At 32.2% G+C, this 16,041-nt stretch overlaps 4 protein-coding genes across 6 annotated transcripts in view; 1 reads left to right on the top strand and 3 right to left on the bottom strand.

Moving 5' to 3' along the window:
* Nucleotides 1-3,413, top strand: part of LOC119830662 (calcium-binding protein E63-1) — a 19,125-nt gene extending 15,712 nt beyond the window's left edge. For 2 of the 3 annotated variants that reach the window (XM_038353733.1, XM_038353732.1), the window contains 3 exons: nucleotides 1,303-1,435; nucleotides 1,731-1,879; nucleotides 2,736-3,413. In XM_038353733.1, coding sequence (XP_038209661.1) covers nucleotides 1,303-1,435; nucleotides 1,731-1,879; nucleotides 2,736-2,758 — 305 coding nt within the window. In that variant the 3' untranslated portion in view covers nucleotides 2,759-3,413. The remainder of the gene's footprint in view (nucleotides 1-1,302; nucleotides 1,436-1,730; nucleotides 1,880-2,735) is intronic. The other variant, XM_038353734.1, reaches the window with a different exon arrangement.
* On the bottom strand, nucleotides 3,223-5,260 carry LOC119830953 (NADH dehydrogenase [ubiquinone] 1 alpha subcomplex subunit 6-like). Its single transcript, XM_038354146.1, has 3 exons — nucleotides 5,137-5,260; nucleotides 4,359-4,474; nucleotides 3,223-4,282 (listed from the first exon to the last, which is right to left on the bottom strand). The coding sequence occupies exons 1-3, from the start codon at nucleotides 5,258-5,260 to the stop codon at nucleotides 4,154-4,156; spliced, it is 369 nt and encodes a 122-aa protein (XP_038210074.1). The 3' UTR covers nucleotides 3,223-4,153.
* A 1,821-nt stretch (nucleotides 5,261-7,081) lies between these two features.
* LOC119830664 (NADH dehydrogenase [ubiquinone] 1 alpha subcomplex subunit 6) lies at nucleotides 7,082-8,067 on the bottom strand. Its single transcript, XM_038353736.1, has 3 exons — nucleotides 7,838-8,067; nucleotides 7,621-7,736; nucleotides 7,082-7,256 (listed from the first exon to the last, which is right to left on the bottom strand). Exons 1-3 carry the CDS (start codon nucleotides 7,965-7,967, stop codon nucleotides 7,128-7,130), a joined length of 375 nt encoding a protein of 124 aa, XP_038209664.1. The 5' UTR covers nucleotides 7,968-8,067; the 3' UTR covers nucleotides 7,082-7,127.
* Nucleotides 8,068-8,825: 758 nt separating this feature from the next.
* LOC119830651 lies at nucleotides 8,826-14,502 on the bottom strand. The gene is made up of 15 exons (XM_038353713.1): nucleotides 14,455-14,502; nucleotides 14,168-14,309; nucleotides 13,116-13,406; nucleotides 12,914-13,036; nucleotides 12,468-12,616; nucleotides 12,341-12,373; nucleotides 12,096-12,183; nucleotides 11,863-12,015; nucleotides 11,226-11,376; nucleotides 10,714-10,930; nucleotides 10,323-10,382; nucleotides 10,033-10,159; nucleotides 9,478-9,617; nucleotides 9,230-9,342; nucleotides 8,826-9,046 (listed from the first exon to the last, which is right to left on the bottom strand). Exons 1-15 carry the CDS (start codon nucleotides 14,500-14,502, stop codon nucleotides 8,935-8,937), a joined length of 1,947 nt encoding a protein of 648 aa, XP_038209641.1. The 3' UTR covers nucleotides 8,826-8,934.
* Nucleotides 14,503-16,041: the final 1,539 nt, after the last annotated feature.

Here is a 16,041-nt window from a genome sequence, read left to right as displayed (position 1 = left end):
AATTGTTGCGCTTTTAAAGGAAAATTGGATTTAGCTCATTAAAATAAACATTATGGCCAAAGCACGTTTTTTTTTTGTAGAAAATAAATCGATCTATATTAAAATGATATAGAAGTGAAACTAATATGTACTCACGCAAATAAATAACACTTAGCTTCATCTTTAAACATTCATTATTTATATTTATATACAGAGCACAAATTGCGCCGTATATCATTATCGATTTGAGTAGGTACTTTCTATAAGTGTAGGATAAGAGTAACATCATTATAATAGATTGCTACAAAGTATACCGATGATTGTATCTATAAAAGTACTAACTCTATAAATTATATTAACACGTGTGTGTTATCTATTTCCTATTCGCTTTGTAAATTTTATAATTTAATTAATATGCCATTCCATTAACCGTCATATAAAAATATGTGGTATTAAATAGCAAGGGTGTTAGAATACATATTGATACATATTGTACTCTTTACGGCTTTGCCTTTGTTTTCTACTGTTTAACTATATCGGATAAGGTGTCATTATTATGGATATAGATCGAGTTACAGAAAAATTTCAATTGGTATTTAGCACCAACACTTTAAGACACATATCCTATATATTTGTGATATTAGATTCTCTCGACTCAACTTGTTAATATTAATGTCGTGTAAATTTTTCACACAGTACATGATTTTTTTTTAGAAAGATTTAATATAATTATGTAACGAAAGTAGCTTTGATGTAAGATAAGGAACGCATTTACGGGCACGGTTGCGTGCTACGACTATGTATTTTTATCCGGCCCCAGGTGCTTTGTACTACGTCATGGAAATTAAACAAGATCATTGCTTCGGTTTTTCGATAAGAAGTTTGAGCTATAAATTAGACTTTACGGTCAAATTTTTACGTTAATTATAAGGTACTCTTTACTTATAGGTAGGTATATCCACCATTCTACATACTTTTATAACGTTTTGGTCTATCGCAACCAGCTTAATGTTACGACAAAGATTCATGTAAAATTTGAGCTGAGAAAAATTTATTATCTTTTTATTATAAATATCTAACAGTATCTAACAGATGTGTTTTACGAAAATGTGTATGCTAGAAAGTGGCTTAATATACTTATAAATATTATATAGTTGATATTGTAGAGTTTCGGCGAATAACTGAGAGTGGTACATCCCATTTGTGGTATATAAGATGCTGTGCCAAATTTATGCCCTGGAATATTTGTAGCCGATTCATTCGGATTTCATATAAAATATGAGAATATAGATACAGTGAAATTTTTAACATGTTTTTTTTCAGGAAATGGTCTAATAGATGAGAATGATTTTATGCAATGGGTGACGAAAATACAAGCACTACAAGGATTAGATGTCAGCGCGAGTGGTGGCGATTCAGAAGAGGAGATAACGAGAGATTTGCTCGCAGCATTTAAGTATGTATCTTATAAAATTACCTAGTTGTATTTGCATCAAACTCTAGTCAATGAACATTGATACGATGAAATAATAGCTATTGGTAATATATGCCTGAAGGTGACGATGTATGGTTGTAAAAAATGGATTACAATTTAATAGTTTTTTAATGAGGAACGTTGCAAACGCCTTTTCAAATAGATTGCTAACTTTCTACCTACGCTCATGGGCGGTGGTCGCTTACCACCTGGCGGGTGGCATTCCTTCGTCAGCACTACTCTAAAAAAAAAATATTAATTTCTTTTTTCCCAAAAGGGTGTTCGACCGCGACGACAACGGGTACATAACCCGGGACGAGCTGCGGACGGCGCTCGAGATGATCGGCGAGCCCGTGACCGACGCGCAGCTCAACCAGGTGCTGGCGCTCGGCGACATCGACCATGACGGCCGGATTGACTATGAAGGTCAGTTGGTCTTGCATTGGTGGTCTATTTTGACAATTCGATATGGAAATCTGATCCATTCATTTAATAACTATTTAAGTATTATATATATACAAATACTTATAAAAGTAATCAAGCAATTCATCACACATGTATCATTTAATGCGCAGCGAAAGTAGCATATAAGTCGAAATAAGTTTATTAAAAAAAAATTAAAATTGTGTAAGAAAAAAATAACCTTAAAAATACCTAATTGCTTAAATCGGTTTATACTGTAAGTAAGTATGCGATATTATGCGTGTAAGTAGATATTGTATATAAAAGCTATATACATGCAAATGCTATACGTCGCATAAAACGGTATCTCTTATACCTAATATGTAGGCGTCTTACGTTGCACCTAAAATCACGACCATGCGTGAACTCCGGAACTACTTATCTTTATGAAACATGCTCAATTTTTATGACGAAGCCAACTCTAGTTTCTTATCGTTGAAACTTATGTCGCAATTATTTTGTTGCATAGATCTGTTTCAAAATAACACGAAAAGTTAGTGATAAATATTACATTAAACATTTATACGATTTCAAGCTTTTATATTTATATATTTTAAAGATTTAAAAATCTTTAAGTTTGGGCGTTGAGATTAATACTCAAATACCTATTGCTCCACTGATCAATAGGTGATCAATAATTTGAAAAATTCCAAATCACTATGTGTAATTTAGGTGGTCATTTCAAGTGTAACTTAGGAGGAGGAATTGCGCCTTTCGCTATCCTATGATTTTATGAGTTTACTTTCCATGTTTGTACGTTTATAATTGATAGAAATATTTAACGATATTCATTATCATAATCATCATCTTTTTGTTTCAGAGTTCGTCAAGATGCTATTGTAACCTGTACCTCTATGATTAAGAAAGACCTCACTAGATGTAATAATAGTGTATTGGAAATAATTGTGTAATGACTTACCCCAGCAGAAAGAGAAACGTAGTGTAGAACTGCGAATTTTAAGGCAATCTTTGGACCATATTTTTGATAAGTGTTTGTGCTAGGAATATTAATAAAAATGTTCTAGAATCTAGACGTTAAGACGACAGTGGCGTCTTCCATATTGTATTGAAAACAAATTGTAACGCTTCCGGTTTTATAAATTAACTTTGTATTGATACAATCGAAGCTTGAACGTCCTTATCTCGTGATAAATTTTAAGTATGGTTAAAGACTGTCTTATCTACTGTTACGCAGGTGATAGAAGCTAGGAAGAAGCATGTAAACTAAAAACTCTGGTTGGTACTAGAGTAGAAACTAAGTCGTTTTTTAATAATATTTATTTGAAATTGTAGATAGATGTAGGTTATTTCCCTGTTTAGGCTTATAATTTTCCTTAGCTTTATCCTTCTAAAGACGAGATAAACGTTTGATGTTAAAGTACCTAAGTAGGCATCTGTCGCTGATTGATAGTCCAGGATGAATTAAAAGGTAAAATTAGAATCTGTAAAACGTTTTACAGTAAGATTGTAGACTAGGCATATCAAAATAATGAAAAATGAGGTAACTCCAAAAAATAACCTACGCTAAATAAAACTACTTAACGCTATGTATTTTTCATTCATTTCGATGTATTTTAAATGTTATAATGTACCTACATTAAGAGATACCTTAAGAGATTTTCAATCACGTTTATAACAACGGCTTATTGGATTTATTTGTGTTATACGATCGATATAAAGACAATTAAGTGTGTATCAAAAATACCCTAATAATAATGATAATATACCTATTTACTTTTAATATCACGGGTATAAAAATAGACGACAATTTATATTTACATGCCTATATATTTGTTGTACCAAAGCGATTATTTACATCATATTGTAATTTAATGGTTGTGAGCCTTATTTTTAAACCCAAATTTGTAAATAATATACGTTAATTTACATATTTATTCATAGGTGGGCTTCATACCTGCATAATATATATTGTGAAGTCGTTTTTAACAGTTTAGCTCATAGTTTCATACTATATAAGTGAGTTTTTATTTATTTATTGAATTTAACAAACTATTTTTATTTTGTTCAATGTGAAGTACGAGTGCGGGTGATAAATGTTTATTGTATACCTTTTCATAACTCAAAATACTTACAACTTTATATAATTTGCTATAACCATGTGAACATAACGCCTTTGAAAGGTATATTGTGATGTAAATTATATTCGATAAATAAATGTGATGTTATTATTTAACCGTTATTTCCCAAAGCTTGGAGAAAGGAAATTTCATTGTTATTTTAATCAACGCCGGCTAAAAATTTTCCAACAAAGTCACACGGCTTTGGTTCAGCTGTTGGGTTCCAATTACTCATAAGATGTCCTTTCTGTTGCCAGTTGTTAGTCATCTCTTTTAAATTCATATAACCCTGAAGGAAAGTGACTTGTTACATTATATATTAACAAAAATATACTAAATTAACAGAATGAATATCTTATATTCACCTTTATAACTAGCATATCGATTACCCGAATGTCCGTAACGCAAGCATTTTTATAAAATTGCTCTCGTAATTTCCAACGGCAGTCTTCTTCATTTTTGGGGATGTCAAATAATCTAACTGTAAGGAGATTATGCCTGTTTAGTGATCAAAATTAGCAAAATTTACCCTATTTGAAACAATTACAAAATCCAGGAAACTTGATACTAGGTACTCAAACCCTCATAAGTACAAACAACTTCAAATTTTGAATAAAAACTGGGGATATAACTAGAATCTATCAATTCTCGTTGATAGCTTTGCTGTAAATTTTATACGATGTACCATCGTAAGGGTTCAAAGGATTGAAAATTGATATAGCTACCGGGATGAGGAAAAAAGGACACAAAGGACTTCTTAGGCGAGTACACCGTAAACTTTAGTACCTCCAGAAATATTCGATGGATATGTAATACGAATACTTTTAAACTTGTGACTCGCACCGGTTCAATTAATCCATAACAAACAAACAAACTTACAAAAATCGAAATCAAGTTTAGTGTAATGTTTCCTGATGATAAGTTACTCATGAACATTCGCAGAGATAGGATCTTTGTAAATCTTCGATCAATATAGTACTTATAAGTCAATTTAGTACTTGTAAATCTACATGGGATTGACAAAGTTGCGGGGTTAGCTATAATTAATATAAACTCTCATATATTATCAGCCTGGATGTTAGTCTCATGAAAAATCCTTATCATATAATCTACTACAAAATCTACCTAAACAATGCAACTTACGTAAATGAGGAATGAAACGGTAGTATGCTTTATATAATCCGATTACTCGTGTATGAGCCTCACAGAAATTGGCAGACAAAAGTGGTTTTACACATTTACATCCAGCTCGTATTTTATCGGCCATCACTTATACACATACACAGAAATACTTTAGCTTCTGAATTATCTTTTAGGAATTTCAATACATATGTGGATTTCAGATTGATCTAGGAAAACCGTGTAGTAGCTTGACATAATATGTGTAAAACTATGAAAAGTGCAAGTTTTTTAGCCTCATAAAACCTTTTTGCACATTTTTTGTTATTGTCGATTAACAGAACTATAGAAAGTAAAATCTCTTCATATATGAAATTCCCGTGTCACAATGTTAGTAACCATACTCCTCCGAGACGTTTGGACCGATTCTCATGCAATTTTGTGTGTATATCGGTTTTTCATACCCCTAAATGATAAGAGTAAGGCATAACAGCGGGTCAGCTAGTAAATATATAAATGTAAGTAAATAACTGAATCACACATGAACTGATCACATTCCAAACAAAATTTCTTAAATCTTACAATATCTTCTTTTTTGTGATCTCAGCAACGGTGGTTTGCCCGAAGGTAAGCAGAACCGTCCACAACCATTTGCTATATCCTTGTCCAAATGGATTGCCAACTTCACCGTATAAGGGATAAGGGAAGGACTGTTGGTGGGAAATGTGATAGAGTAAAGGACTAGGAAGGATAAGGAAAAGGATACCAGACCCTTGAACACATCGAGTGTGCAAGGTGCGAACCGGAGGCCTATTTCCTTTTCCTAGCCCTTCCCAGTTCATTACTTCTTTCCAGTCATCAATCCTTTCCTTATCCCTTAAAAGCGGGCAACGCATTCTCAGAGGTCTGAGCCTTTGCGAATGTTCATGGGCGGTGGCGAACCACCAGATCAGTTTTAATTTTTTGTTCAAAACAATTATTTATTGCACCACAGTAAGATGATGTGAAAATAAAATTTATAAATTTACAAAAAATTTAACTTTTTCGATTAAAATTAACTCCTTAAATTGATATTACGACAAAAATATGGTATCCCATAATGCCTAAAATACAACACTAAGTATCATAGATTATACACATATATGCTATGTATATCGCCGAAATTCTATTGGTTTAGAGTTATTTGCATATTCGATAAAGCCCCTGCGCCGGTTCTCTCATAATGATATCAAAAATAATAGGTTCTTGATGCAACATCAGATCAAGAAAATTTAAACATCGTGCGTGAAGTGTTGCTAGATTCAGCATCATTCAAATGATTACTGTTTACTCCTGATAACTAGATTATAAGCGCTTTAATAGGTATATTTAAAAGACTAATAATATTCATAATAAAAAAAAATAATTTATTAACAGAACAAATATTAAATTTACAACAATGATCTCAGAAGACAGTGTCTTCCCTTTAACTACAAACACATAATATTTGTAATTTCATTTGACAACTTATGTTTAAATTATAAAAAAAAATTATAATAATAAAAATAAAAAAAAATTGCATTTAAATTATATAATTTAATCCAATGGAGTATGTGTGTGTCTGTGTGTATGAATGGGTGTGTTTGTGTCTGTAAGCGCGTGTATGAATATGTAAATTATTTATGGATTAGGTTTAATGAACTTTTTTTAATTTTCTAAATAGATTTCTGTTATCTATTTCATTTAAACACATTTTTGTACAATGAACATTGTTCAAACTTTACAACTCAACATAAACAAATGCCATAAACATTTTTGGAACATTTTACAGTCCATATTCTAAAAGTATACATACCATAGATATTTAGCAAATTACCCCCCAAAGAAAACATGTTATTTTTAATTAAAAAACATTTGCTCACAGTTAATATTCTACTTGCTTGCCAATTTGCTAACAGATATGAAGAAGTTTGAAATAACAACACTTATAATGACTATACATTATCTATAATTAAGATCAATCCATATACATTTATCTATTCTTGGCCAGAAAAGAATTTTGAAAGGAAGTCCTTTGGCTTAGGTTCTTCGGTAGGTTTAAAGTAAACCATAACATGGCCTTTTTGTTTCCAAATATTCACTGTTTCTCTGAGTTCCATTTGACCCTGCAAATAAAAAAGTGTTGTTGTTTGAATCACATCATTATTTTTATTAATTTATTTAAAGATATTAGGACCTAAAGAAAAGCAATTTCATCCATATAGATCTATAAATACTAAACAAAAAAATAAATACAAATATTAACAACTGACGGAGTATGCCCATATCAACCCATCTATATGATAGTAATATACCACTGAAGAGTTTGCTTGTTTGAACGTGCTAATCATAGAAACAATTGGATAAACTTCAAAAATTCATTAACTGTTAGATATGTACGAGAATCCTATACCAATATATGTACTAACAATGTCGGGTCGTCCGCAAGTCATATACTACGACCCTATTGTTTAATATAATTCCACTTACCTTAATAACAAGCAAATCGATAACTCTAACATCCTTAACATCTTTGTTTTTAAGAAAGAGTTCTTTTAGTTTGGCCCTGCATTGCTCTTCTGATTTGGGTATATCGTAATCCTTGACTGTAAAAAGCTTTTTAATTAATATTGACTATTATTTAAACAATAATAACAATATTTTTGGTTATATTTAAAATCCATTGATGACATAACAAGGTACAAACCAATGTATGGAATTTGTCGATACCAAGCTTTGTAAAGGCTTAATACTCTTGATCTTGCTTCTGCTTCATTCAAAGAAAGCACAGGCCTCACGGTTTTGGTACCAACTTGAATAGCCTGTCTTGCAGCCATTTTTCTTAGTTTTTAGCTCTATTAGAATTATAACCACTGCATTTCTTGCGAATTGCGATGTAATTTCAAATGTCAATTGACATTGTTGACATTTGACAGTGACAATTGAGAAGAGGTTTGCAATATCATAGGGAAAAACGGTGTCACAAGATTTATACGTTAAATGATCTTGAATTCATTCACAGATAATTTTTGAATCCGTTGGTTCTAAATCACTAATAAATTATCCGATCCAGAATCGCAATTTAGGGCAGAGTAATCAGAAGCCTCTAATTTCTAAAATTGTAAAGTGTAATAAGCGCATATTTACTAAACTGAGACAAGAGTAAGCTGACATTAGAGCCAACGTTACACCTGAACGTCCGCATACACGCTACCAATGTTCAGTTGACCTGCACAGGCAAACTTTAAGATCTCTAAGAGATATATAGGAGAGGCATAAGGTCCATTGCAGACCTTACGCCTCTACAAATGGATTGCCGAGTTTAAATTGGGAAGGGATTAAGAAAGGATGGGCGAGAGGGATAAGGAAAGGGAAGAGAAAGACATAAGGGCCTCCAGCTCCCCCCCTCACCGAACGAAACACAGCTGAATGCTACTTCACTCCGGTCTTCTGTTGGGGTGTGGTACTTCCCTGGTGCTAGCTGGCCCAATTCGTGCCGAAGCGTGGTCGACTGCCACATACCATTACAATTTTTTGTTGTAATAAGACTATAAAGAGTATAAGAAAAAATAAGGAAGGGGAAGATAAATTAAAATAAAATACAATAATTATAGATTTATATTATTTTAATTAATAACCACTTTTTCTTAAATAGGTAGGTCGTTAACATATAAAACATATTATGTACTGCCAAACGTGTTAAACAATTAATGAGGACAATCGAAACTTCAACAATTGACAAAACGCCCACATTTGTTTGATTTTCATTTAAAAATGACAAAAACACAAACACTTTTAATGCCGTCAATCAAGCGGACAAGTTTTACCACCATGTTTTGGTGTCAGTTCGGAGCTGTACGGATTGATCAGGAAAGTATCTTTCATTCTCCCCGGCATGTATGTGAAATATATGTCTCTAAAAAATTATAAAATTTTTCGTTCATAAGTTAAGTACAATTTAGGGATATTTAAATATTCGACATACTTACTTAAGTAACTCGTTATACATTGTTTAAAAGCAATACAAGAGCAGTAGAGATCAGATGTCCTAGGAAATAGTTTTAAAACAAAATATACGTCTCTTTAAATATGTACTTACAAAAATGCTTTGCTCGGATATACATCATATTTGGTTGTGGACCACCAAAGCCTGGTTTGAGTTAATTGTTTTAATCTATTTCTTGTAACAAAATCATCTAAGAGTACTTCAAACTGTAACAAATATTTTTTTTCAGTTAACCTATTCTCAAGAAAAAAATGATAATAGTCATTTTTTTTTATCGTGTATTATTTATATTTAATTCGTTCCGACTCATCACGTAAAATAAATCCAAAATGATAACTCACCAGTTTTTGTATAAGGTGCCTATGTGACCAATTCATGTGCTCTAACTGTTTTAGAGTAAATGGTATTCTATATGCTCTAGCTCTAAAATCCATATGCTTCAAATCAAGCCATCTGCGTTGTGATTGTAGAAGTAATTTTTCTGAAAAAAATTCAGTCTTACATTTTTACTCTGAAATCACACTTCCATAAAATAATGTACATACTAACATACATTGATGGTAGCCTGTAGACTGTAGAGCGAGATTTATAACGTACTAGCTGTGCGCTGCGGTTTCACCCGCGAAAATCTGTATCCCGCAGGAATACCGGGACAAAAAGTTGCCTTTGTGTTATTCCAGTTGTCCAGTTATCTACGTAGCAAATTTCATTGCTATCGGTTTTGATGTAATTTGGTATACTGATGCGGTATGAGCCGACTTGGGTGATGAGAAACTTTTTATCCCGGTTAATCTTGAAATGAATGTTGAAATCCGGGCGAAACCAGGACGAGCGTCTAGTTATACCTAAATCTACCATTAACTATGAAACATTTCATCTTAGTGTTAGCAACTCACTATGGTCCTCGGGTGAAATTTTGCCCTTAATCCTTTTCCTAACCCACTCTTGAAGATTATTAAGAAGATTTGCTTTGGGCAGATGTGGAATCAATAAAGGAGTATCTGATAGTTCTGCCAAAAATGCCTGGAAAGCAATTTGTGTAAATTTTTAAGCAACTTGAAAATTCAAATACAATGTTTAATAAAGTATTCTAACGAGAAACAAAAAAATGTAAAAAAAAATTAGTTATTGAGATCTTTGTCATTTTTTTTATTTATATTTGCGACATGTAATAAGGGATACATACTGCTAGTAGATCCTTTTCCTTCAATCCTGAAGGTACTATGGTTGGCATAGATGGTTCACGCTGCAAGAATACGTTTTGGTAATATATAAATAATAATGACCTTTACATGTTTGCTATCTCGCTGTATTCTCATTGTATTTGTAAGGTTAGTAAGCGCATTGTATGATTTTAAACAGAATGGATTATGGAACTGGTATTCATCCAACTAATATTATAAATGCAAAAGTTTGTGACGGTTGACCCAACCCTTTACAATATTGAGAAATTACGGGTATGTAATTGTGTTATGGTCTAACTCTCAAGTAATCTTAGTTCGAGAGAGCGATATTTTGTATATGCTGTAGCTAACTACGTAATAACACATCTTTACGACAGTTTTCCGAAACATTACCGATGGCTCTTGAGACATAAGTGCATCTCGGAAAGTATCTCTTATAAAATCTTCCATGGGATCCATTTGGTAAATTTTCGCATTATCAAACCAATGCTTTCCGTGCCTCGTGGGCGGGTAAAAATACTTCTCCTTAGATTTTCCTTCATGATACAAATCATAGAGATGACCGCAAGTACATTTCGATTTATTTAAATATTCCATAACAGAGTCTTCCCTGTTAAATTATAAACGTAATAAAAGTATAATACATGAAGAAAAATATTAGAATTGATTCTTTTTTAAGCTGTGAATACTAGCTGTTAACCGCGACTTCATCCGCATGGTTAGCACACGGGAATAATATAAGTATTTTATATAATTATTATAGAAGTATTTTATAGCACTCGGGAATAATGTAGCTTTCTTTGGGTGAAAGAAATTTCAAAATCGAACCAGCAGTTTCGGAGCCTTTAGGGTACAAACAAATAAAAAACCTTTTCTCTTTATTATATAAGTATAGATTAAATAACCATTTAGTAATGCAGTCACATGTATCGTCACACTTTTGAACAACCACACGTGGAAACTTCCAGTAGCCGCAAATGGTGGTGACGAAATCACCGTCTACATTCACCATGCCAGCGTTTATTGGTATATAACCCGTAGGCAATAAAGACACACCTTAAATAAAACATATTAGCTTATTAGTTTATTTTAAGTAATCAAAGTTTTTACTAAATTTCATAAGATATAGATTATGAGTTTAGTTATTTATTTTTGTTTATTTAGTCAATTTGCCATGAACTAAGAGAATTACCTAGTTACATATCTAACCATATGGGTATTATCTATTAATTTTTCAATAACATGAAAATATTTTTTTTTATGTCATCATCGGCAATGGTAGGTTGCCTGATGGTAAGCGTTACCACCGCCCATGGACATGGATGGTGAGATTTAAGGTCGATTGCAAACCTTACGCCTCTACAAATGAATAGGATTAAGCTGGAAAGGCATTAAGAAATAATTTCCGAGAGGAAAAAAGAAAAGGAATGGGAAGGGTAAAGAAAAGGATATGGGCCCGGGCTTCCAACAAAAAAAAACAATTTTTTTTTATCTGTAAAGTCCTGAATGGACTTCAAAACACATATTAACTTAGGGACTCACCGTTTAAAATATAGGTGGGTTTGCCGCCAGTAAACGCTACACCTCCAACATTATATTGGACGTTCTTATATGGCGCTTTGTATTTTGGTTTGGCTTTATTTTTTAGCATTTTCAGTTTATTAGCATAGGCTACCATTTTAGGGTTCTTGTTACCTAGTTTAACAAGAAGTGATTTAAAAATATTAAATTTTTCTATCCGAAAGATTATGTACCATAGTAATATAGTTACTAACGTAAAGTGCTCGGGGGTTCCCAAAATTTATAATTACATACTCTTTCGGTTTGCTTTTCTTTCTTATTTCTTTCTTTACGTTTTTCAAGCTATAATAAATGGTGCATGGTAAATCAATATTATCAATATTATCAATCAATATCAAATCTGTACCAATTTGATACCAGATGTGTAAAAATTCTAAGGTTATTAACAGTTTTTGTATTTATAATATTTTGTACCAGTATTATTATAATGTTTACTTACAAATCCATTATCCAAACACAGTCTTTCATAACTCTGTAAATGCAATAGAATAATATCATAAGTACATACTAATCTGTATAATTTTAAACACGTGCTTTAGTTACAAGTCCTAAAAAAACGTACGTACTTCTACACTTCGTAGCCGCACTTTATAGCCCAAGGGGAGGGGCTTGTCTTTGTCAGTCTTACTTTTAGAATGCGTGCTGAAACATGGCACGTAGCATTTTTGTAAATATTCACCATACCGCACATTTGGTTGTGAATTTTTCGGTATTTCTGTAATATATTATTTTAATGTAATTTAATGACCCTATGGAGTAAATTTTGAAACGCTATGGAGTACGGTATATACACTGAAAAAAGCTAAAAAAAAATACAGCCGAATTGAGTTGCAGTCGTTAAAGAGAGAAGAGAGAAATTTTTGGGATGTCGATTAAAATTATTTTTGTGTTGGATAGACCAATAGCAGCGGAGCAGCAATTAAAAATGTTGCAAAGGTGGACAAAAATATTTATTTCTTATAATAAGTTGTTGTGCAATGCAGGTGAAATAGAGACTTATGTAGGTACTCACTTTTCTCATTTGTTACAGTTGGAAGCCTTTCAGCTTGCGTTAATTTTTCCAACCTTTCTACACATTCTTCTAAGTCAACAAAAACTAAACAAGACATTAAAATCATCGCATTCATGTCATAGTCTGAAAATAAGCAAAGCAAATTAAATCTATAAGAACTTCGCTACTATCTTAATAAGGAAAAATTCTCTATTAGTCTTACCTGGCCGCAAAATACTGGGTGGTTTTTTGTAGTAAGCAGTGTATAAATTCCATATAAACACACCAGGGTCTTCAATGGAATCTGTCATAGCCTTCATCAATATTGGTTTTGGTATTTTTAAAGTAACGCCTAAATCGGACAATGACTTTCTCGTCCTTCTTGGTAAATCTTCAAGTAAATCTTGATGAATATTAGCCTTTAAATCATTTAAAACCTCCCTTTGGCTGCTTGACAATTCATAATACCACGGCGGTCCAACTTCCACACAAAGCCTTTTATACTTCCGTTTTGCTAAATTATGAAAAAATAAAACCAGTGTAGATAAAAATATTGAAATACCTACGTGTTCATGTTCGCCAGATTTTGAGTGGGTCTAAGTAACATAAACCATTTGCATTAGTGCCAGTGGTCAAGAAGGTTCAGCAATCGCATTTTAGGTAATATCTTGTAATACTATGAACTTTACTAGGCAATGTTTTTTTAATAATTACTTGAAATCATAAAAAATATATTTTGGTATAGCTAATGTTCAGATACTTTAAAATATTCACTAAAATTTGATGACAATGTTATTGATCGATTCTAGATAGAATAGTTGACCAAAATCGATATAATACAGATGATTATATATATAAATTACTATTATTTACTAGCGGCCCGCCCCGGTTTCGCCCGTGGTAGATATAGCCTATAGCCCTCCTCAATTAATGGATAGCCCCAACCTAACACTGAATGAATTTTTCAAATCGGACCAGTAGTTCCTGAGATTAGTGTTTTCGAACAAACAAACTCTTCGGCTTTATAATATTAGTATAGATATGTAATGAAAATTGGTTTTAAAATCAGATTCCGCTTCAAAGTTCGATGTTTAGTCACAATCGAAATATTTTTTTTAAGAACGGGTCGACGATCGATAAAAAAAGAAAAATACTTAATGTTCTGTTACAAGTACAATATTCTAGAAGTCTATCAGCACCGTTAGAATAATAACGCACTAACATTATTCAAATTTCTTGGTTGGTACTTATTATAATTTTATTTGAAATTATTACCTTCACAGTAAAAAAAGAACTTCAATTCTTTTAAAAACTTAAGCCAAGCTCCTACTTTTTCGTTATATGGCTTTTTATCTACATTTTCTCGCATTTCTCTTTCTAAATAAACCCATACAGGCTCTTTTTTATCATATATTTTCTGAAAAAAAAATTCTTAGCTGCCGATAATTTTAATTAAAATTTACGTCTTTTAACCCGGACCTTGTGTATCATAGGCATATAAATATAATAAATGAAATACCAATAAGAACACATCTTCAACCGTCGAATATGTACATACAAACCTTTTTCTTAAGAAATTGTTGCAACGTAGGCATTTTGTAAGGACCCATCTTGATCCTACCACAAATTTTATCTAATTGTAAACAAGAATTTTGATAAATTAATGGAATAGACTAAAATTTTGTAAGCTAGCTACATCAGCTAGCTAAAATCACAACTGACATAATGAATAATATATTTAATTGAAGAACAAAATATAATAGGCTAGATGAGTGCCAGTTTTAAATATTAGGAAAGAGTATGCTGTAGAATTTTTTATATATACGGAGAAACGTAGCGACGGTTTGACGTCATTTTATAAGTGAAGTTAATTGAAGGGATGAAGAGTGAAATAGGCTACTTTTTGTCTCTTTCTAACCTCCCACTGCCTTAAAATGGGGGATGGAAGTTTGTATGGAGCCTTCCGCAATTTTCAAGGTGAAAGGTAATTTATATGCGGTCTATTTGTGAACCAATAAATTTTTTTTATTGTAAATCTTCACCCAACCATGTACCGATTGCATGAAAGATAAAATGGTTGAAAACTGGACAACTGGAATGTATGTACAATAAAGGCAAATTTTTATATCGATATTTCTACGCGATACAGACTTAACGGCTGAAACCGCGGGGCGCAGCTCTACATAAGTGATAAAATAGGTGATACCAGAGATAACATAATACTATACTAGGTGACACATATTTCTTATTTTGTGGTAGGTACTCACTGGCTTCGTTCGCATATCTTATGTCAGTTATTCTGTATACATACATTTTCACTTTTCTTTAAATTTCCTTATAAAAGAAGCCTGCTCTCCTTCAGTCATGCCAATCTTTCTGTATACCAAAATTCGCCAATGTCAGTGTGGCTTTTTTGGTGTGATAACAATGACACTAGCTGTGACCCGCGTCCGTATCCCGTAGGAATATCGGTATAAAAAATACCTGTGTTATTTCAGTTGTCCAGCTATCTACGAAGCAAAATAGTATTATTATTCACCAATAGATGTCAGGAAAAACACGAATAAAACACGAATATGACATTTTCTAAAAAAGATTCCTAGCTAGATCGACTTATCGCCCCCGAAACCCCCTATATATTAAATTTCATGAAAATCGTTGGAGCCGATTCCGAGATTCCAATTATATATATATATATATATATATATATATATACAAGAATTGCTTGTTTAAAGATATAACATACCTACAATATAATTTAGATATATCATGGTGTTTGTTCATAATGATTATTCTGATGTAATGAGTATAATTGGAGAATAATTTTGCCATGAATTTAGCATTTTAAATTTTTTGGCATTAAAATGTTATTTTTTCAGTAGCTCTCCGCATGTTGTTTCGCCCACGTAATCACAGCAAAAAGCAGTTAATGTTCCAGTGGGGTTTCCACTATTATTAGTTATATACAAATTATTAGTTGTGATTAAGGCGTGACGAAGAGTTAGACAGAAAGACCGGATTAAGTACTTTTGCATTTATAACATTATTATAGTAGGCAATATATAAGTCATTTACAGTCAACATAGATAACAAAAAGGTAACATTACTATATAGACTTATTGTTAATATATTGAAATGAAATAGACAGC

This window comes from Zerene cesonia, chromosome 12 (assembly GCF_012273895.1).
Source record: "Zerene cesonia ecotype Mississippi chromosome 12, Zerene_cesonia_1.1, whole genome shotgun sequence".
NCBI classification, from domain to species: domain Eukaryota; kingdom Metazoa; phylum Arthropoda; class Insecta; order Lepidoptera; family Pieridae; genus Zerene; species Zerene cesonia.
This window is presented reverse-complemented; position numbering and strand designations above follow the sequence as displayed.